The sequence below is a fragment of the Trematomus bernacchii genome, unplaced genomic scaffold (assembly GCF_902827165.1).
Source record: "Trematomus bernacchii unplaced genomic scaffold, fTreBer1.1, whole genome shotgun sequence".
Lineage (NCBI taxonomy): Eukaryota > Metazoa > Chordata > Actinopteri > Perciformes > Nototheniidae > Trematomus > Trematomus bernacchii.
Window position 1 is genome coordinate 3,575,370 of NW_022987342.1, and position 21,604 is coordinate 3,596,973.

Consider the following 21,604-nt stretch of genomic DNA (forward strand, 5'->3'; position numbering starts at 1 on the left):
TGTTCCCACCTTGGTCCCTTATTTTCCTCTCAGCCCATTGCAGCTCCATCCTCAGGGCCTCCACCTCCTGGTTCCTGCGCTGCATCTCCTCCAAGAAGCCGTCTTCTACCAGCCTGGTGACCTCAAACATGGCTGTCTTCACCACGGTCTCCATCACATCCGAGAGCTGGGTCTGGAAAGTTACAATGAGGGTGTCCAGGTCCGACATGGTGTAGGCTATCAGGGTCCAGTGTCTTATTAAAATAATAATTAGAGCGAAGGAGTAAAGACCCAATTTAATTGTTATTCTTGAAAATGGCTACAACAGGTTGTTTACGTTGTAAACCAGTTGTCAGACATCCACTTGATGTTGTTCTAATTTTCCTTAAGGAGCAATACAATGATATAAATCAAATTACTGGGGTTAAAAATTGGAATTAACGATGACTAATAAACTGTTTACTGACGCGAAATACCTTCATAACAATTCATATTGTCACCTGGCTAGCCAGCTAATGTGACTCCTTAGCTTAACGGTAGCATTTGTATGCTTATAAACCTTAGCGGCGTTACACTGTCAACATAAGGTAACTTAACACAACGACTTATTATATAAACCATAGTCGAGCCAAACCTTGGGTTTTAAATGTAGCAGATTAATGTGTACTAAACGTTAAACGGGATTAGCTTTTCATCAATCACTGATGGTTCTTGTTTTTGCTCGTGACGTCACGCAAGACGTGGTACGGTGGCCTTCTCTTAGGTTTGAGTGAATAACAAAACGCGTTTTAATAAAAGGGAAACCCATAGGCTGCGCCAGGCAGTCAATGTAACTTGAAGAAGTGTTTGGACTTTATACTAAATGATGAGTGCTGCAATGTAATGAATCTATACTTTTCTTAATATTGACATTTCTTACCACATTTTGATAACTTTAATGGGTTAAAATGTCTCGCCCAAAACATTAGTTTTGAATAATTCCTGAATATTGCATTGACAATATTGCTGACATTGAGTGACTTATCTGTGTCATGAAATGAAAACTTCCAATCAGAACAACTTCTGTCTTGCTAAAATTATTTGATAGGGTTCTTCATAATGATATAAGGCTGCCAAAAAAAGTGTAAATGTTTACTCTCTTTATTATCCACTTGGTTAAATTTGTATTTTTAAAGATGTATTTTTTCAGTATGCTGGGCCCAATAGAATGTTTTGATCAACCATTTAGGAGCAGTCACAACGTGTTGACTGGGATGAATTTGACAAACATATAATAGAAAAAACAGACAAAACTTGATAAATATTTGATTTAATCTATAGAGGTTCAGAATTCCTTTCACTTTGAGGCATCACACTCACATGTGGTTCTGATTCACATTTTTCAACATCCATGAGTACTTTTAAGTTAATTGGTTAATCAATATTAACAACTAGAATTTAAGTTTAAGTTTCCTTTTATTTTCCCCTTTCAGGAAAAGGGGTTTGATGTATATAATAAAATAGTTTCTCTCAGAAAAGAGCCACAAATAAAAACTAATTTAGACCAACCTCTGACTTCTGTGAAACTGCTTTCCTTCCTCTTAAACACCTTCCATCCTTCTTCTAGCAAAAGGGTCAAGCTCTACTGAAAAAAAGATACCACTTAAATTCAATCTAGAGAGATCATTTATTTAAGAACCCTGCAACTATTTATCTAACTTCTTAAATCTTGATCATGCTACCTTAATGTGTCTTTGTTCCTACAATCCTCATCTGCATAGTCAGCATTATAGGTTTATAGATTAGAATTAAAGCTTCAGGCATTAAATCTGTCTTACATCTTTTTGAATTTGTAAGACTTTAAGGAATTCTGTAATAAAGGCAATTAAATAAGAAGTAGCAGGGTTATTACCTAAAATGTAATTGTCCTATGGTTTTTTCCAAAAAACAATTAATACTTTCAAGTAAGTTCATTGAGTGAAACATAAAAAGCACATTTTTGGGGAAAAAAAACAACATCATTATTTGGTTTTATTTTAATTCTGTAATGTAATAACAATGATTATGAAAATGAAAGTAGTTTTTTTCTGTCTGGAACAACATATCCAGCAATACATGGGTACACATAAGAGGTGTTTTATCAGTGTCTTATATTTTAACCACGACCAAAATTAGTTTGAATAGAAAAACAAGAAAGCATTTGACAATGAAGAGAAGAAAAAAAACATCCATGACTCATAAATGAAAGCAATGATTTTCAAATGTCCTTATAAAATAAACAATATTGTAATTTTTAACAGTCTCTCCAAACGTCCCTTGATTTAACAATCTGTCGCATGTTTCCGTTGATGTGACTTCAGATGGTCCAAGCGTTTGAAGCTGAGGCCGCACACAGTGCAGCAGTATGGCCGCTCCCCCGTGTGTGTGCGCTGATGAACCTTCAATATGTCCGCCCGCGTGAAGCTCTTATCGCACATGGTGCACCGATGTGGTTTCTCCTGTGTGTGAATCCTTCGGTGCAGTTTCAGATTCCAGAGGCGGCTGAACTTGTTCCCACACACGGTGCAGCTGTAAGGTTTGTCCCCCGTTTGGCTGCACTTGTGCGTCTTTAGGTCCGCGAAAGACGGGAAACCTTTCCCGCAGTGGCTACAGAGGTGGAGCCCCTGCCCCGAGTGAATCCTCTGGTGGACTTTGAGGTTGCAAGCTTGTGAGAAGGTCTTTCCGCACTGTGTGCAGGAATATGGCGGCGCTTGTGAGGGGCCTTTGTGCGTTTGTTTGTGGGCCTTTAGTAAGGCCGAATCATGGAAGGTCATGGAGCAAAGGTTACAAGCATGCCTCCTCCCCCCTCTCCCTCCCGCCTGATGCTGCAGCTTCTCTCCCAGGTTTAAGGTATCACTGTATGACGGCGCATATATATCCTCTGAAGAAGGTTCAGCGCGAAGTCCCTGACCCCTGAAATTCAACCTGCCTACTTGATCACCAGTAACATGTTCTGGGAACAAAATGCTTTGGTCTTGTAGATACCCCTTCTCATTAATCAATAAACAGCTGAGCTCTCCACCTCCATCAATGTTTGTCCTTGAGGGAGACCCTGCAGTTAAACCGACCGCGCCCCTTCTGTTTCGCACGGCACCCGTTTGGTAAACGTGATGCTCGGCTCCTTTTGGTGCTTCCACATCCCCCTCGTAGTGCCCCATGTAACTCGAATCCTGACCCAACTGCGATGGCGACCCTTGTAACCCGTCCAGGTTACCCATGTCAATCATATTGGAGTCTCCATAGCCGGTCTTGTCAAAGCCACCATAATCTTCCATGCCATACCTGTTCAGGAAAACCGGTTCAGATGGGTCGCCTGGGCATCTGTGTTGGCCTGATTCTGGACTCTGGTCGTAGCCAGTTTCCCAGCTAATGTGGCACTTTGGGGTTTTCTGGACACTGAAGCGCTTACTGGGCCCTGGCAGACCTGGTCCCTCTGATAGCAGGAGAGGATTTCCAACAATTAGGGATATGTTGTTACAAAGAAGAAACTCCAACTAAAAACTGTAACAAATAGCTGTATAGTTATGCATAAAAAATTCAAGGACATATCACCCAAACATCACAAATACATATTTCTAGTAGTATCTATCTTGTCAATAAAGATAAATAATAATACATATCTTGTATAGTTGTCCTATAAACTAGTACTGTAGAAATGACTATATACTTATGTTAGGTGATTGAAAATACAGGGACAGATCTCCCAAAAATCTGAAATATGTGCTTCACTTGTATACATTTTCTTCTTCTATTTATCAATCTAGATTAATAATACTAATTTAAAAAAAAACTCTCCTCTGTAGGTAGCACTTGCTTATTAGAAGCTACTGTAATGCAGTAGAACTTACCATGCTTTTGGCTAATTAGTAGCTAATGCACCTGCATGATATTTGTTTTTCTGAGTTCGTTTTTTCATGGTTTAATGCACTCATTGCATGTTGCTCTGGATAAAAAAAGGTCAGCTAAATGTAATTGGATGTCATATAATGTAGATGGAATAACAACCTAAGAAAGGTCTTCCTTCTCTTAAATAAAATAGAACTAGATGCCACTTGGCCAAGGAGGATGCAATTAATGGTTTAACCTTCATGTGTAAAAAAGCCTCTTGTTCATGAGTATATGCACGCTTCCACCTGCATAGTGATAGGGTATAAAGAAAATAGTTCTTAGATGAAACTGCTGACTACAAAGTCTGTGGAATATCTTAAATAATTAATTATTGTGTATGAAATTTAGTTTATGAAATATATTTTTGGGCTAAATCTCTGAAGCTCACACCAAAAATGTTTGAGTGATAAAAGGTACAAGAAATACAATTATATTTTGTATTTAGGGGTAACATTTCTCTTTGGAATATTAAAACACTGACCATCCAAATGTCCTCCCCATCTCTCCTCAGACACATTCGCTTCTGGCGTGATCTGAAGGGCTTCCTCCTTGAACAATCTATTCAGCTTTTCACCCTGTACACCTGAAGACTGTAAGAGGAGCAGAAAGACATTAATGAGAAGGTTTAACTTGACTAGACAGATAGTATGCTCTCTGTATGACTGAATGAACTTTCTTGCAAGAAATAAAATACAAAAAGACAGCTGAATGGTTTAATTCTGTATCCATATTTTGAGAAATAAAAGTAGTAGAGTAATTATTGCAGAACATTTAAACAAAATACTAAAAATGTATCTGTTACGAACATACATTAACCCCTGAAACATTTTAAACCTAACTTACTGAAGCTATACAAGTGAGACAAACTGCCCTGTACCTGTGTTGCCTTCAGGGCTCTGTGAGACTCTGGTCTTGCCTCGTCTGCTTCACGGCCCTGTGTCTCTCCATCACTCTCTTGGGGACCACTCATCTCTTCTTGCGTCACACTTTCCTGTTTGAGACTTTTATCTGTAGGAGAAGATAGGTAAAATATGTTTTATTTAAATGATTGAGGCATGAATATTCCCATTTGTGTTTGGAAGATTTAGGAAGGCTAACAATGGGTAACACTCTAATGGTGTGGATATAGCTATAATCAACATTTCTATTGAATTTGATTAGATGTGAGATACATCATTTGCATCCTTGTTCTGCTATACAGCCAAAACAATGCTAACACATCCATCTAACTCAGAGCAAGATTAGCAATCTGGCTCCTTAGTTGCCAACTGCTTCTGTATTTTCACCAGCTTGTTGCTAAACTTGTTTGTCGGCTCTTTGGCATTGAGAGGGAACAAACATTTAGTGCAACACAAAACTTGAAGTGGAATAATACAACTTATGTCCCTATGGTGTTTACTGTTTATGTTTGAAACACCATACACCAAAGCAATTTGAGTATCGATCACAGTATATGTTAAAGTCGAGTATCACCACCAGACAGACTCACCTAACACTTTGGGGGTTTCCTCGCCGGACACCTCTACTCTCCCGCAGTCGAGACACCTTCCCCTCCTTTCTCCCTCTCTTTCTTTACGCCGACCCTCTGACCACTTCAGCCGCCTCTTCAGGGACTCCACTTGCTCCCTGCACCGTGTAACCTCTTCCAGAAAACTGTCCTCCACCAGCCGGGTGATCTCATACATTGCTGCTTTGAAGACCGTCTCCATAACACCAGAAAGTTGGGACTGAAACGTGACAATAGTTTCGGCCATTGTGCCAACTTCAAGACTGTAGTACAGTAGCAGCTGTCAGCTAGCGCTGGTCTCTTTAAACTGGTTGTGCCAGTGTATTCAACACGGGTTTCAGTCTATGTAACGTTAAACAGGATGTACTCGTATGTCGGCCCGTCCACAAGTCCCGTTTGGGTGCTTTCCTTATAACAATCCTAAGGTAATGCTAAACAAACAGTAGTTTGCCAACGTTAGCTAACTAGCTTGCTGCACTGGTGTTTCCACTAACGTTACACATTTTGAACTACACGCAGTAAGCAAATGTAGCAAACAATAACATGAATACATAACATGACTAATGTTTATGTTCAGTGCGAGTTGGCTTTGTTGGCAAAAGTAATTCAATTCCTTATCCAACGTTGCAAATTCCGTTAAGCTTTACCACTTCCTTTTGTTCCGTAAACAACCGCACTTCCGGTATTAGAAATATACGGATAGGAAGTTGGGACAATTCTAATAGTTTACGAATAAAGGGAGTCTTTTAGACTGGTACTTCCTGGTCTGGATTTGGCAAGCAGAGCAACATTGATAATGTATTACTGACACATGCACCCGATTATTATTTTCTTACTTAAGGTATATATATAAAACACAATTGTAGGTATTAAAGCGTAGCACCGGATGTTATCTTCAGTCCCCCCGGATGCGTCGTCCTGCGTCACACAAAGCAGAGACCGCCGTCCGACCACAACGAGAAGGAGCCATGATGGGGCAGCACCTAATGTCGTGTTTTTACTAACGGTATAGGACATGTACTGATAGAAGTGGACTTATATCGAATTTCGCAGGAACGGTGCACTATACCAAGATACAATAATGTCTGCGGACGATTTTCAGACGAAATACTCCTCCGTCATGGAGAGTATGCTAAAGGCTGCAATCGCAGAGACTACGAAACTTTTCGAAAGTATGGTCGACGAGCTGAAGGCCGAAATATCCAAGATGAAAACGGAGAACGAGGAACTCAAAACAAGATGCTGGCAGTTTGAGATGGAGAGAAATCAACGAACTGTTTTTATCGTTTCCGGAGAAAGTGAGCCTCCTCCAGGGCCCAGCGACGGCTCTGAGAAACGTGATCAAGCTATTCAATGCGGTGAGTTGTGATGCCTTACTATCCACAACAAGCATGGCTTTCCTAACTAACATACTTTTCTGTTAGTGCCACAAGTAGGTGGTTCTGTTGAATACAAAAAGCAGCCCATGGCTATTGACGTATAAAATATCTTCGCCTAACTTAGTTATTTCTAAGGCATGGGGTTCAAAATTCGAGGGAAACCATACAATGCTATTTCCGCTAACGGCTTTGTAACCGGATGTACCAACAGCAATATTGGCCTGTAACATTATGGGAGTATACAGCACTAAGATGCTAACATTATACATTGTATAATCAGTAGGCCTACCATTTTGACTTCTTTATTTAATCACAATTCACATAACGTAGAGTTTAATAAGGTTGTAATTAGGGATGCTCCGATCGATCGGCCGTCGATCGATATCGGCCGATATTCACTCTATGCCGATCGATCGGTGCTCTCTATAAATGCCGATCACATAACGTAAAATACATGACACTTTTCTCTGTGCACGGCAAAACAAGCTCGCCAAAATGGCTTCACCAGTCTGGCAGTATTTTATTTAAAGGGGACCTATCATGCAAAATGCACTTTTGTACGTCTTTTATACATGAATATGTGTCCCCGGTGTTCCAGGGAACTCACCAAGTGTCAGAAAACACAACCCTCTCTATTTTCCTCCATACCCAAATCTCTAAAAAAAGGGGCTGCAACGGATCTGATAAAAAAACTGATCCAGATTTGAACACTGTCCTGACGTCAGGACTACGGCTATTGGGCCAACTCTCCACCTATCAGGGGAATGTGGGGTTGGGCCACGGCCGGCCATTGCCGCTCGAAAGTGCTGGAGACGCTGTAGTACATATGCCAGGCCTGTAAGTGGCGCTGTAGTCTGCCACAAAAGCAGCGAAGAAGACTTCCCACGCATGGTTACCCTTCTGTTTATTCTCCACTGTGGCTTTTTTTCTCCCTCCCTGAGGCAAGCGTTTGCTCCTGCTGCTTTAATTCAATGCAATCCCTCTCCGTCGAGGCAAGCACTGTAATTCTCTCCGGTTAGTCCACCAGCAGATGACAAACACCCACCTCTTCCAAGGAACGAGGGGACCGTGCGGCAGAGTTTCAGTTAGGTTTTCTTTCGCCGGTCAAGATGTCCGTTAAAGTTTAAATCTTCTGGACAAAATTAGAAAAGTGCCGGTCAAAGGTCTTCTTTGTTATTTATTGAGCTTTAAAACAAATGAATAACGACTCTATATAATAATAGGCTATAATAAAACACGGAGGACAGAGATCTATTTTTCTCCCCCTCTTCTGACTTGATCAGAGCAGCTCCCCTCTCCTGCAGGGGGGCGTGGTCAGCTGCAGCTCACAGAATCAGCCCCCTGCAAAAACAGGGCTGGAGAACAGCAAATAGAGCGAAATGAGGCATGGCTAAAATGCATGATCTGTTTGGTATTTTGAAAACCGAAACGTATAAATATACCTTATATAGGTATGGCCCTACAATATATCATTTAAATATAGCATGATAGGTCCACTTTAAGGTGTCCGAAAAAGACAGTAAAATAGCGGTGTGACGCCCGCTGTGACGGACCGGTGAGTGGCGCAAAACACACACTAACCCCTAGATTCCACCGGGTCCGTCTGCGGCGCGTTACGGCTGCGCCACGGCGATCGCGGCCACTCTAGTCAATGGGTGCTATTCCACCACACGCGGCGTGTTACAGCTCAGAAGCTTCTCGGCGCAGGGCTCCTCTAAAATTAGGATGAATCCTATTTTTCACGCAACGCAGCCGTAAGGTAATGTCGGGCAGGCTGGAAGTGGAACGTTCAGAGCATATATACACACACAAACTAATTTTGCAGACCCTATCCCTCCGTAGTCTTTCAAGTAGGAGGAGAAATGCCAGCGTTCGGCACTGTGTAATATATATATATATATATATATATATATATATATATATATATATATATATATATATATATATATATATATATATATATATATATATATATATCTATATATATATTATATATATATATATATATATTCTATCTATATCTCTCTATCTCTCTCTCTATCTCTCTCTCTCTCTCTCTCTCTCTCTATCTCTCTCTCTCTCATATTCATATCTATATCTCTCTCTATCTCTCTCTCATCTCTCTCTTCTCTCTCTCTCTCTCCTCTCTCGCTCTCTCGCTATCTCTCCTCTCTCTCTCTCTCGCTCTCGCCTCCTTCTGCTGATGCCTGCCTTTTTTTACCACTAAAATACAGCAACACATCTTTGATTCATGTCGTTTATAACTGGAATATTACAGTTATTATTAACTTTGTCTGTACAAAGTAGCCTGTCCAGGAAATATGCCCAAATCAACAAAAACTTAGTTTGCAATTTGGTTCCAAATAAAAAAAATGTTTTTTATATATAACACCTTGAATTTCAGGGGGGGCGCTGGGCTCCGTTGGCGGGGCGCAGCGCCCCTCCAAGACAATGGTAGGGGAAACACTGAACTGAGTTTTAAACATCACTTTAAATGGAAGATCCCCATAGCCCCCCACCCCACTCCATCGGATCGGCGATCGGTATCGGCCGATACTGATTCCGGCAATCGGCCCCAAAATTGGCGATCGGAGCATCCCTAGTTGTAATGGAAAGATATTAAAATCTCTACATGACACATTCTAAAGAATGCTAATTGTCCCTAAAAATGTTGTAACAGTAGGTAGGATATGATCATACTATGTAGCCATTTGTCTAAAAAGGTTGACCATGCCAATTGTTATGTGTTTGTGTAGGCAAGAGAACATGAGGCATTAAAGTAATAACTCAATATTAATTTGTATTGTATTTAATATTTAAAGTAAATCAACAGTGCTGTTTAAAATCATAATGACACAACTTGATTTAAAGTGGACCTATTATGCGATATTGGAAAAATATATTGTAGGGCCATACCTATACAAAACATGTCTGTGAAGTTTTTTGCTTAAAATACCAAACAGATCACCCATTGTAGCCATTCCTCATACTGCTTGGGTCCTTAGCTTGAAAAAAGAAAAAGGGAGGCGGAGCTAATGCCTGATCAGAATTCTACCGGAGATAAAGTTCAATTCTGCTGTGATAAAACGGCATCCTGTTCTAAACCACATCAAGGATTATTTCTGAAACAGTATGGAGCTCAAATGCTTTTTGTCTTGCGGGTTTATCACAAGGTGAGTTCCTTTTTTTTAATTTCCTGCTTTTCAAACACATGTGCTCTACAGTACAGGTTAGCTCTGAGTGTTAGCGAGGCTTGCTAATGTAAACAAAGACGAGATTACGTCCAAAACACGTCAGGCATTGTTTCTGATAGCAACTTTCTGTGGGTCCGCCTCCAATTTGACGTCATATCGGCAGCAAATCTGTATCCGCTCGTTGTACCCCCGTTTTTAAGATTTGGGTACGGAGGAAAAGAGAAAGGGTTTTTGCGTGATAGGTCCCCTTTAAAACGCTGCGTCAAAGCAGTTAGCCAAGATACCATTGTATGGTTTCTCTTCTATTTTAGAGCCCAATCTTTATAGAAAAACTAAGCAAGGAACCTAACACAAACACTTTCTACTTGTAATGAAGACCTGCCCTGGAATGCCAGTTTAAAACCACTATTTCTAGATAAAACATGAAAAGGTCACCACAAAAGACAATAGTAGTGTTTGACTTGGGCTGAATGATAAACACCAGCGGACCCACAGAAAGTTGCTATCAGAAACATTGCCTGACGTGTTTTGGACGTAATTTCGTCTGTGTTTACATTAGCAAGCCTCGCTAACACTCAGAGCTAACCTGTACTGAAGAGCACATGTGTTTAATAGCAGGAAATAAAAAAGGGAACTCACCTTGTGATAAACCCGCAAGAGAAAAATCATTTGAGCTCCATACTGTTTCAGAAATAATCCTTGATGTGGTTTAGAACAGGATGGTGTTTTATCACAGCAGAATCTAAAGGGGTCCTATCATGCAAAATGCACTTTTTTATGTCTTTTATACATAAATATGTGTCGGGGAACTCACGCAGCGTCAGAAAATAAAACCCTCTCTTTTCCTCCGTACCCAAATCTCTAAAAACGGGGGTACAACGGAGCTGATCCAGATTTGCGTCCGATATGTTGCAATATCGAAAATGTGGACCCACGGCACCACAGAAAGTTGCTATCAGAAGCAATGCCCGACAGTTTTGGACGTAATATGGTCAGTGTTTACATTAGCATCGCTAACACTCAGAGCTAACCTGTACTGGAGAGAGCATGTGTGTGAAGAAGCAATATATAAAAAGGAACTCACCTTGTGGTATAACCGGCAAGAGAGAAAGCCTTTGAGCTCCATACTGTTTCAGAAATAATCCTTGATAATCCATGATATGGTGTTGCATCACGGCAGTATTTAGTTTAGACAGTGGCTGCCGGGTCCCGCAAGAGCTCAGCCCCCTCCTTTTTTATTTGTTATCACAAGCTTTATACCCAAAATCAGCACTTTTGAAACAGGAAGTGAAATAGAGGGATATGAGGCATGGCTAGAATGGGTGATCTGTTTGGTATTTTGAGCAAAACACTTCATAGGCATGTTTTTTATATATCTGAGACCTATGCTATTGCCTAAAAATAGCATGATAGGTGCACTTTAACTTTATCTCGGGTAGAATTCTGATCAGGCATTAGTTCCGCCTCCTCCTCCTCTTTTTTTTTTCTCTAACAGGGCTGGAATAGAGGGATATGAGGGATTTCTAAAATGCATGATCTGTTTGTATTTTGAGCAAAACACATCATAGACATGTTTTTATATATTTGTATATATCTGAGACTCATAATATATGCCTTAACATAGCATGATAGGTGTACTTTAACATTTGTTTTTCTTTATGTTGCATACTCTAATATGTGTCAGAAATAAAGACTTGTAATGCATAAAGTGCCAAATTATGGTAGGTATGAAGGAAAACACAAAAACGAAAAACACAAATAAATACATTTTAAAGGGTAATTAATCCCGAGCCCTGACTACAGGCATTATGGAGAAGGAGTAGCATTTCGGAAACCGGCACATCACCTTTTCAGAAATTCGGCATCAACATAGTACGAAGGTATTTGTTGACGTGACACTATTACTTACAAGCATAAAACTCAAACTATCTAAGAATATGTAGTACCATGTACATAACACAGATGGAGGGGACATTTAGCATAAACAATTTAGTAGGTTTGAGAAAACTGCATCTCAGACAGCATTCCCTCTCGCCTTCTCAGAGATGTTTTAGAATCAGTTGGAGCAAGTATTTTATTACTTTTAAACACCTCTCTTACCTCAGGATGTGTCCCAGCTGCCTTCAAACATGCCGTGGTTAAGCCACTCCTTAAAAAGAAAAATCTGGAACACTCTGCCCCTCCATGTGAGGTCGGCCCAGACCGTAGGGGTTTTTAAATCCACATTAAAAACACACTTCTTCTCTCTGGCTTTCTAATTAGAGCGGAGCATGACTCCTGACTTTTCCGTGTGTTTTATTCTTATTTTGTTTTTTAAGTTATATCTGTTGTAATTTATTGTCGTTTATTGTGTTTTGTAGTAATGTGTTTTTTATTACATGTACAGCACTTTGGCTCGACCAAAAATCGCTTTTAAATGTGCTTTATAAATAAAACCTGATTTGATTTGATAGGTTGGATCAGTATTTAGGGATTTGTCAGTGTTACACTTTTTGACATTTTGACATTTTTTGAAAGTTTCAGGACATAAGCCACAGAAATAACGAATTGTCCTATTTTCCGTGTGTTTATTTGTACAGATATTGTTCCTTCCCGAATGATGCTGGTGGAGCAATGTCCACCTGTGAATCATCAGGAGATTGAGAACACTCTGCATGACCACAACTATGAGGGAACTACTCAAATGGTCTCTATAGTTGTCAAACAGGAGGTGTGTTTGTATTAAAAAAAAAAATCAATACTGTTTTTTTTCCATCTATGTTGTCTTGTTGAAATTAAAAAAATAATTCCTCTGCCGCAGGATTCCTATGATTCTCAGTCGCATTCCGTCGTTAAGCAAGAGGAAGTGGAGCAAATGGTGGTCTGCGGGCAAGTTTCAGGTGATCAACCAGGTAAAGAGTTCAAACTAACTGTTATTTTCTCAACTAGTTTGATAGTTTGTAAGATTGACATAATTTGTCAAGGTTTGCTCCATACCATTCTCCCTTTATTCTTCTAATGTTTCCTCTAAAATGTCTCTTTCACTGGTAGATTCACCCCAGGCCTCTGCTTGTGCAACTGAAATTGGAGGGCATCTCGTTAACCAGGAAAGTTCAACTGGAGAAATACCCACGCCCCAAGAAGAGACCCCAGTAGCCCAAGAACAACCCTGTTTGGGAAGTAATAGTGGTCTCGAAGGAGCTCAGAATCAATTGCCTGAATTGGTGCCTTCAATAGTCTTCTCACTTGCTTCCATAAACAACAACATAGAAGAAGATTCTGAAGTAAGTCAAAACATATCAGCAACGCAGGGAGAACTCATAAAAACTGGAAAGCCCCAATCGGTGGTTGCTCATAATGAATCAGAGGTTGAACCTCTTGAAAAAGAGCAACCATTAGTGGTCAACCTACAATGTCCAAAGGAGGGCAAAACAACAGTAAATGAACAGGCTGATGTTACTCCTAAAACTACAGGGAAACGAATACGTGCACCACGTAAACAACTCAATAAAGGAAAAGCATTTGAAGAATCAAAAAGTGGCGACGCTGAGGGTAGTTCCCAGCCTGAGTTGCCAGGCCCACGTAGAAGAGGACGTCCGCCAAAGCAAGCCAAAAATCAGCAACAGCCTATGAAGGAAAATGGTTCTCCGACTTTTTCAGTACCATCTGTAGGTAAAAGATGTTCCTCTAGAAAGGGTAAAACCTCTAAACCTCAACAACTCTCCATGGAAAATGAAAAAATCTCGATTCAAACTCCATTCACTGAATCTTTATCTTCAATTGAAACATTAAACCCTCCTGAAGATCAGCCCAGAGAACGTCGTAGCTCTGTAACTCTTCAGGATGCAATGCTATTAGTTGAAGCTATGAATCAGTCAACAGTGGATATGGCAGCACCAGCTAAGACCCAGAGTGCTTCTCATGTGGGCATCCTACAAACTGTGGACGAGGTCGCAGCAGAGCAACAGACACCACCGCTTCCTATTGAAACATGTAAAGCTGCATGCAAGCTGGATGTTACAGAGCTCTCCACAAAGGACCAATCAACAATAGAGAAACACAATGACTCTCCTGTGAATACTGATATAACTCCGACCAATGAGCTTCAGTCCAACATCAACTTTGTCCTACCAAAACAACAGCATATAGTAATTCCATCTACACCTACTATATCTTCAATTCCCTTAACACATGTTGCGGTTCAAAGCATTATGCGGGCACTTCAACAGCAATCTTCTGCTTCTCCGGTAACATCAGTAGCAACCAGCAAAACGATCAAGTCAGTCTCTCGTAAAATAATTGCCATGCCAAGATCATTATCCTTCTTAAAACCTCCTAAAATAGGAGCACCATCTCCCTCCCAGCCTCCTACTGTTGTGTCAACAGTTGTTGCTGCACAGAAGAAGAGTATACTTCCAGACTCCTTAACTGCCGGCTTGCTTCTCGGAACCCCCTTTTAAAGACTCTGTTCCTCAGACAACAGTAGACGCTGCGTCCGTGAAATTGGTTTCTGCTGACCTTTCACAGTCAACCACAACCGCAAAAGACTCATTGTCAGGGCCAACACAACAACCTCAATTCACAATAATAATTCCAAGAGAAGTGTCAGCTGTGGCGTCAAGGCTGCTTCATTCACAGACCATCATTCCGAAAACCAAGCAAGATACAGCCAAATCAGATGCTCTTGTTACACTGTCATCGCCCGATTTGATTTCACCTTCACAGGAGTTAAGGATTACTGTGAATCCACAAATTGCTTCAGATGAAGACACCAAAGTGTTGTTTCAAAACAAGAGTGAAACATCGGAACCTATTTTAGAATATCCCCAACAAATAGACTCCGTTTCTGAGCTAATAAAAGCACCTACAGAAAACATTCCCAGTTTAAACGCATCAGAGGGGCCAGTGCCTACCTCTGTGCCTCCAGTGATAACGCAAAAAACTGTTGCACAGAAACTCTCTGCCGTGGTCAGATTAACCAGGCTCTCATTTCCAATATCAGCCAAAGAAGCAGTGAATGTCTCTAGACTGCCTACAGATGGATCTTCTGAAAACTTGAAAGAAGGTATCACAAAAGAGAAACCATCATCTGTGGTTATGTCAACGCAGCCATCAAAGACGCTTGTGTCATCCACTGAGTTATGTCCCGGATTAAAAGAAACTCCTGTTGTTCTGCCTGTGAATATCTCTCAGATGGCAGAAAAGCCCAAAGGTATTCAAGAGAAGGCATCATTATCCTCTGAAGGCAGAACACCTTCCGAGGTGTCAAGACCAGACTTTGAGAACTCAACAATGGCCCCCAATACAACACCTACAGAAAATAAATCATCGGCTGACATCATGCATCTAACTCCAATCGCCACCGAGGACATGTCAACTCCTCATTCATGGATGACTAAAGCCCAGTTCCTTGCACAGCTGGCAGTGACACCTGTTACGAAAGACCCAACAAAGGTATGTTAAGAGTTATCACTCGTTTGTCGGTTTATCAAATCCATTGTCTCAAGGATAAAGTACTATTACTAATTCTACATGTTCGGAAGAACGCCTTCCATGGGAAATAATAATTAACCAGGCTGTAATGGTGTTGATTGTTTGGGCATCGGTCTGTCATAATAATTAAATTATTGACCTGTCTTCAGACATATGGTCATGATCTCATTCATTTTCCTGTTATCTACTTATTGTGCAATATATGATAATCACATCAATCATTTTTACCTTATCGACTTACTGTACAATCTGATCATATGACCTCAATCATTGTTATATTAACAAGTAATTTAACGATATATGGATACAACCTTGATCATTTTTGGCGCCTTATTTGTGTATGTCAATGACAAATATGTTCCAAGCACCCATGACAAATCTGGGCTGGGCTAAGCCCCCAATGTTTCAAGCTCCTAACTACGCCCCTTGTATTACTCGTGAAATGTTGGGTGTGAATGGTAACATTGGTGTTTATTCACTGGCCTGAAATGTTCCTCACAATGGCCTTGGATGTTTTGGGAGCACCTTAATATATTTCTTGGCTACTCTTGCAACATTTTGCTAAATTTCTTTCTTTATCTTTCCTTTTTATTATAGGCTTCCTCAGAGGACTCCATGGATGCCACAGCTTCCTCTGAAGACACCATAACTGGTGACAAGAAAAGGTTCCACAACAAATCTATTTTGGACAAGCTCCAAAGTCATCTCAAAACTCGCTTGCAAACTCAAAGGTCTAAAATGAATCCATGCAAAGAAACAGAGACCAGCGCTATAAGGCCTATAAATCCTAGATTAAAAAATGACAGCCCAGCCAATGAAAACACAACAAAAAAATCAATTTTCCTGATACCAAAAGACTCAGGATTGGTTAAAGATGTTACATCTCCAGCCAGGAAAGCTGTTCACCCTGTTCGTTTTATTCCCAAGAGATCTGGACAATCTGGAGCTAGTGTTGGATCCAAGAGGACTTTTAGTGATCCACCGGTCAGTTCTAAGAGGTTTAAGGCTACTAGAGAGTCCACTCCTTTGACTCGCCGGTCTACAGGTGTAGATGTTGGCTCCACAACTAAAAGATCCACTTCTCTGTATCCTAGGATGTCTAGCTTTACTTTAACTAGCTCTAAAACGGATAAATCAACTTCCATGGGTCCTAGAAAATCTATCTCAATTAAAGAAATTGCTAGCCCTAAAAACAGAAAATCAGCTTCTGTCAGCCCTAGGAGGTCTAGCTTAAGTAAACAAAGTGCTAGCCCTAAAAACAGAAAATCAGCTTCTGTCAGCCCTAGGAAGTCTAGCTTAAGTAAACAAAGTGCTAGCCCTAAAAACAGAAAATCAGCTTCTGTCAGCCCTAGGAGGTCTAGCTTAAGTAAAGAAAGTGCTAGCCCTAAAAACAGAAAATCAGCTTCTGTCAGCCCTAGGAGGTCTAGCTTAAGTAAAGAAAGTGCTAGCCCTAAAAACAGAAAATCAGCTTCTGTCAGCCCTAGGAAGTCTAGCTTAAGTAAACAAAGTGCTAGCCCTAAAACGGATAAATCCACTTCCATGGGTCCTAGAAAATCTATCTCAATTAAAGAAAGTGCTAGCCCTAAAAACAGAAAATCAACTTCTGTCAGCCCTAGGAAGTCTAGCTTAAGTAAACAAAGTGCTAGCTCTAAAACAGATAAATCCACTTCCCTGAGTCCCAGAAAATCTATCTCAATTAAAGAAAGTCCTACCCCTAAAAAGACAAGATCCACTTCTGCAAGTCCTATAAAGGGTAGCTCACCTAATGAAAGTGTTGGCTCAAAAAAGACTGACAGCATTTCTGTGCGTCCTGGGAGGATTAGTTCAACTAGAGATGGCGCTAGCAATAAAAGTTCTGAAACCACTTCTGTGGACCCAAAGAGGACTACTTTAAGTAAAACTGGCACTAGCCCTCAAATTATCTTCAAGGGGTCGCCTTCTTTCTGCCGTAGAAAATGTACCTTACCTAAAGATGCTACTACCAGTGCACAGATTCAAGGGGAAACCAATTCCTTCAGTCCTGGGTATAGAATAACTTCAGACGAGGCTAGTACTAAAGAGGTTAAGTTGAACCCTGGTTCCCCAAGTATTAGGTGGCCTAAATTGGCTAAAGGTTGTGTCAGTCCTAGAAAGACAAGGGAATCCACTCCTGCAAAAAAAAAAAGATTAAGTCCAGATGTTACTGGTCCTAAAAATAATTTAAGAGTGGTGAATGCTAAGAAGTTGGCTAAAGCAGCAAAAGCCAAAACAATGGCCAAAATGAGAAGTTCCAGTCAATCCAAGTTGCAGAATGGAACTAAAACAAGCCAGTCAGCAGAGAACAGTGACACTCCGAAAAAAATTACAGCTAAAGCCATCTGGACTCCTCCTAGAGTATCAGCCAATAAAACACCTCCTGCTGGGGAGAAGAAAGAGACAAAATCACCCAAATCCCAGAATCAACCGCTAGTTTTCCCTCCAAGCGTTTCTCTCTTCCCTATACCTGTCAGAGGACCTACTGTTATGTCACCATTACAGCCTTTATCAGTCATTGGTAGGCGTCTGCTCAAGAACCAGTGTGGGCAGTGCGGCCGTGTCCTCAGCAGCGTTGCAGCCCTAGAAAGCCATGTTCGTCTCCACACTGGGCACCGACCCTTCTCGTGCACGCTCTGTGGGAAGGGCTTCCCAGACTCGAAATGTCTCAAACGCCATGCACGGGTTCACCGCAATGGTAGGATCCATGTCTGCCCACAGTGCGGGAAGGGCTTTGTCTATAGTTTCGGCCTCACCAAACACCTCAAGATGGTGCACAGGAGGATCAAGCCTTTTGTCTGCCAGATCTGCCAGAAAGGGTTCTTCACAAAACGAGATGTGGAAGCCCACCTACGGATGCACACTGGAGAGAAACCATTTCATTGCAACCTCTGTGAAAAGAAATTCGCAAGGAGGGTAGAACTTAATATCCATTTAAGGTGGCATAATGGAGAGAAGAGACACTGGTGTTCATACTGTGGGAAAGGATTTCTAGACTCCAATAACCTGAAAAGGCATAAGTATATTCACACAGGGGAGAAACCACATGCCTGTCCTCACTGTGATAAGAGTTTCAAGCAGTCAGGCCACCTGAAAAAGCATGTCAAAAATGTTCATAAAATCCCATGAGAGATGGACATCCAATATGCCACCCTTTTCCTCTGAGGATGTTATTAGCTGTAAGAAGGCTTCAATATCACTTCATTTAAGGAGATAAGCTCTTTTACATTCTTAACAAGAGTTAATTTGAGTTTAGTTACAAATATTTCAACAAATAATTTCCTTTCAATTTTGGGAAAGAACAAGTGATATCATCCATACTTGCAAGCTCACATTAAAACATTGGGGCTGCATTCGAAATAACATACTTTATTCATGAATCCGCTGTACAAAGGATTGTGGCTCAGAATAGCCAGATAAGCATTGCTGCAAAAGCAACTGGATATAACATTTTTAAAAACCTTAATTGTAAGTATTCTCACAGCAGATATGTTCAAATCACTTGATGTTGTAATATCACTTGATTTAAAAAAAAAAAAAAAATTATTTATTCATTTATTTGTCTTATTTTAATTGCTAGAAAACATGAAATGACGGAACTGTTACATAAGGACTGGTTTTCCATTTTCTTTGTGAACATTTTGTAAAAAAAAAAAAAAAGGCAATTGTAAGTATTGTATCTGCTAGATTTTGCTTGGGCAATAATGTAACACATACGACAACAATTTCATTTCATTTCAAACCTTTTTTTATCCAGGTGTATCCCATTGAGATTATTGATCTCTTTTTCAAGGGAGACCTGCAATTACAATTGTGCTTTCACACTGGACAAGAAGCCAATGAAGCCATCCCTGAAAAAGACAATGAATGTACGGCCATGGTTATTATACAGCTCGGTATGACCACACATATTTCTCTTGAGGTGAAACGATTTATTTTTTCAAATGTTCTGTAAACATCAGAGCACTGGAACACGACTTAAGCATTTATCTGTGTCCATTAGTCTAAACAAAACTTTTTCTTTCAAGTGTTTCAAATATTGTTTACGAAAAAATACAGATTTAATGTCGTATTTTTGCGGAATTCTCCTTTTTTGATTTTCTTATATTGCCATTGTGTCGCACACTGTTTTATTTTACAAGGGACAGATATCATGTTATGTCTTCTGTAAATGTATTTTTCTGCCTGCATTCAATTTTTTGAAAGTGGATACTACCCCTTGAATAACTCCCTGACAACAATGGCCAGACTTTTTTTGAGAATTCTAAACCTTTAGTTTGAATTCATTTGATTACTATGTATATTTCCTTGGTCTGTTATCTTTTCTGTCATTGAGAAAGCAGATAATAAATATAGAGGTGTCATACTAAACCGCTCCTATGCCCTTTGTCTGAATAAATGTGACTTTTTAAATCAATATGGCCGATGCATGACAATGGTATAATTTTACAGTGGGAACTTCTTTCTTTTAAATCGTTCGACTTATTTTAAAACATGTCGAATTAATAAATACTTTATCCACAATTCATTAGGTCATTTTCACTTTTCCATAGGTACAAAAGAGTAGGCCAATTTTTAATTCTTAATTTTGGCAAGGAACAAACAATACATGTGCTGTTTGTCAATACATATTAGCATAGGAAGGCTTATGGCTGAACGTTGGCCATACAATTAAAAGTCTTAACCCTCCTGTTATCCTCAGATTTACTTTACACCCTTTCAATTTGACCCCAGTAGTTTAAAACTCAAGACAATGATCATATTCCAAATTTTAACCAAAATGTATGTCTCTGGTGCTTTAGGTATCTTAGTTGACTACCTAAATAACCATTTAAATAAAACATTACTCCAACCTTCCCCCCTACACACCCCTTTATACATCCATAATTCCTATTATGTGACTATCGAAAAATATATAAATCACCATAAAATCTCACTGACTGAAATAAAATGTTAAAGTAAGATCTTTTGATGTTGTTAACGGACCAATAACTAAAGCAGAGGGTAGTTTTGTTTTACAATGATACATTTGCATGTAATAGTCACCTCAATATCATCCTACACGATCAACACAAATATGTGTAAGATATTGACATTTGTATATGTTTTATACTACTAAAACAGCCTGGGGTCAAATTGACCCCAAGGAACACTGATGCGTACAAAGTGCGTACAGGACATTTAAAAAAGATCTTCATGTTCATTTTATGTTTACCCATTAGTCCTCCACTAAATTAGGAAAAGTCATGAAATACTAAGCAAAAACAATTATGTGAACCATTTTTTTAGATACGTTAAACATTGAATGGGGTCAAATTGACCCCAAGGATAACAGGAGGGTTAAAGAGGTTGTTTTCCTTCAAAGTCGCATGAAACACATTCTTCCAGTGAAAGTGAATTAGAATAATGAATGAACATTTTAATTAAAACATTTAATGCAGGTATTTCTCCACAATCACTTTCATTTCTACTCAAAATGTTTTATAAAATCTGTTTTTTTCCACAACAGGATGACTGTTTTGTATCATTCTTTCCCTTTTATGCCGACCAGAGAAACTCCATGTCATTTTTATTAGCCTTTTCCACTGATAAATGTTTATTACATAATGTAAAATGGGTTTTAGAATACAATTCACTGCAGTGGTTCTTACCCTTTTTTTTAAGACTACTATTGATGAAAACATTCCCATAAATAAATTGGAAAAAATGTATTCACATGAAAAAACATACATATTCTGCTATCCGTCACCTATCACTTCCTGCAATTGTGAATCACCTTTTTTTTTTTTTTAACAATCAATTTTGTGTTAATAATCATCCTAGGGATCATTGAAATTATGCATTTGAATTTGAAATAGTTTTTATTTATATCAATTCCTAAGAACATCTGGATACAAAAATATTAAAATATATTATTAATGTACACAGATATGTTCCCAATGGTAAATGTGGTCGAATTAAAAAGGGAAATGCTTGATTGATTGAAAAGTTTATTAACAGCTTGTATATTGGGTACAGTACAGTACAGCTCAAAACATACAATTGTTAAGGGGATGCAGACCAGAGAAAGACTTTCGTCTTGTTTACATCAGGGTCCCCCATTTCCAATTCATCGTATCATTTAAGACATATAAGACATATTTGACATACAGATG

General features: G+C 39.6%; 3 protein-coding genes across 4 annotated transcripts in view; 1 reads left to right on the plus strand and 2 right to left on the minus strand.

The window, feature by feature from the left end:
* si:ch73-109d9.3 (zinc finger and SCAN domain-containing protein 5C) overlaps window positions 1-700 on the minus strand; it is a 6,295-nt gene extending 5,595 nt beyond the window's left edge. The window contains exon 1 of the mRNA XM_034129909.1: window positions 1-700. This exon is cut by the window's left edge and continues 84 nt beyond it. Coding sequence (XP_033985800.1) covers window positions 1-208 — 208 coding nt within the window. The 5' untranslated portion in view covers window positions 209-700.
* A 1,254-nt stretch (window positions 701-1,954) lies between these two features.
* si:ch73-109d9.2 (uncharacterized protein LOC565042 homolog) lies at window positions 1,955-6,067 on the minus strand. Its single transcript, XM_034129901.1, has 4 exons — window positions 5,375-6,067; window positions 4,763-4,893; window positions 4,367-4,475; window positions 1,955-3,430 (listed from the first exon to the last, which is right to left on the minus strand). The coding sequence occupies exons 1-4, from the start codon at window positions 5,637-5,639 to the stop codon at window positions 2,280-2,282; spliced, it is 1,656 nt and encodes a 551-aa protein (XP_033985792.1). The 5' UTR covers window positions 5,640-6,067; the 3' UTR covers window positions 1,955-2,279.
* A 111-nt stretch (window positions 6,068-6,178) lies between these two features.
* Window positions 6,179-19,866, plus strand: LOC117481820 (serine/arginine repetitive matrix protein 2-like). 2 transcript variants are annotated; one of them, XM_034129727.1, is made up of 5 exons: window positions 6,179-6,750; window positions 12,545-12,675; window positions 12,766-12,856; window positions 12,996-15,398; window positions 16,035-19,866. In XM_034129727.1, the coding sequence occupies exons 1-4, from the start codon at window positions 6,474-6,476 to the stop codon at window positions 14,402-14,404; spliced, it is 1,908 nt and encodes a 635-aa protein (XP_033985618.1). In that variant the 5' UTR covers window positions 6,179-6,473; the 3' UTR covers window positions 14,405-15,398; window positions 16,035-19,866. The 2 variants fall into 2 exon arrangements, with proteins under 2 accessions (XP_033985618.1, XP_033985611.1); XM_034129720.1 differs by lacking the exons at window positions 6,179-6,750; window positions 12,545-12,675; window positions 12,766-12,856 and having other exon boundaries at window positions 14,401-15,398.
* Window positions 19,867-21,604: the final 1,738 nt, after the last annotated feature.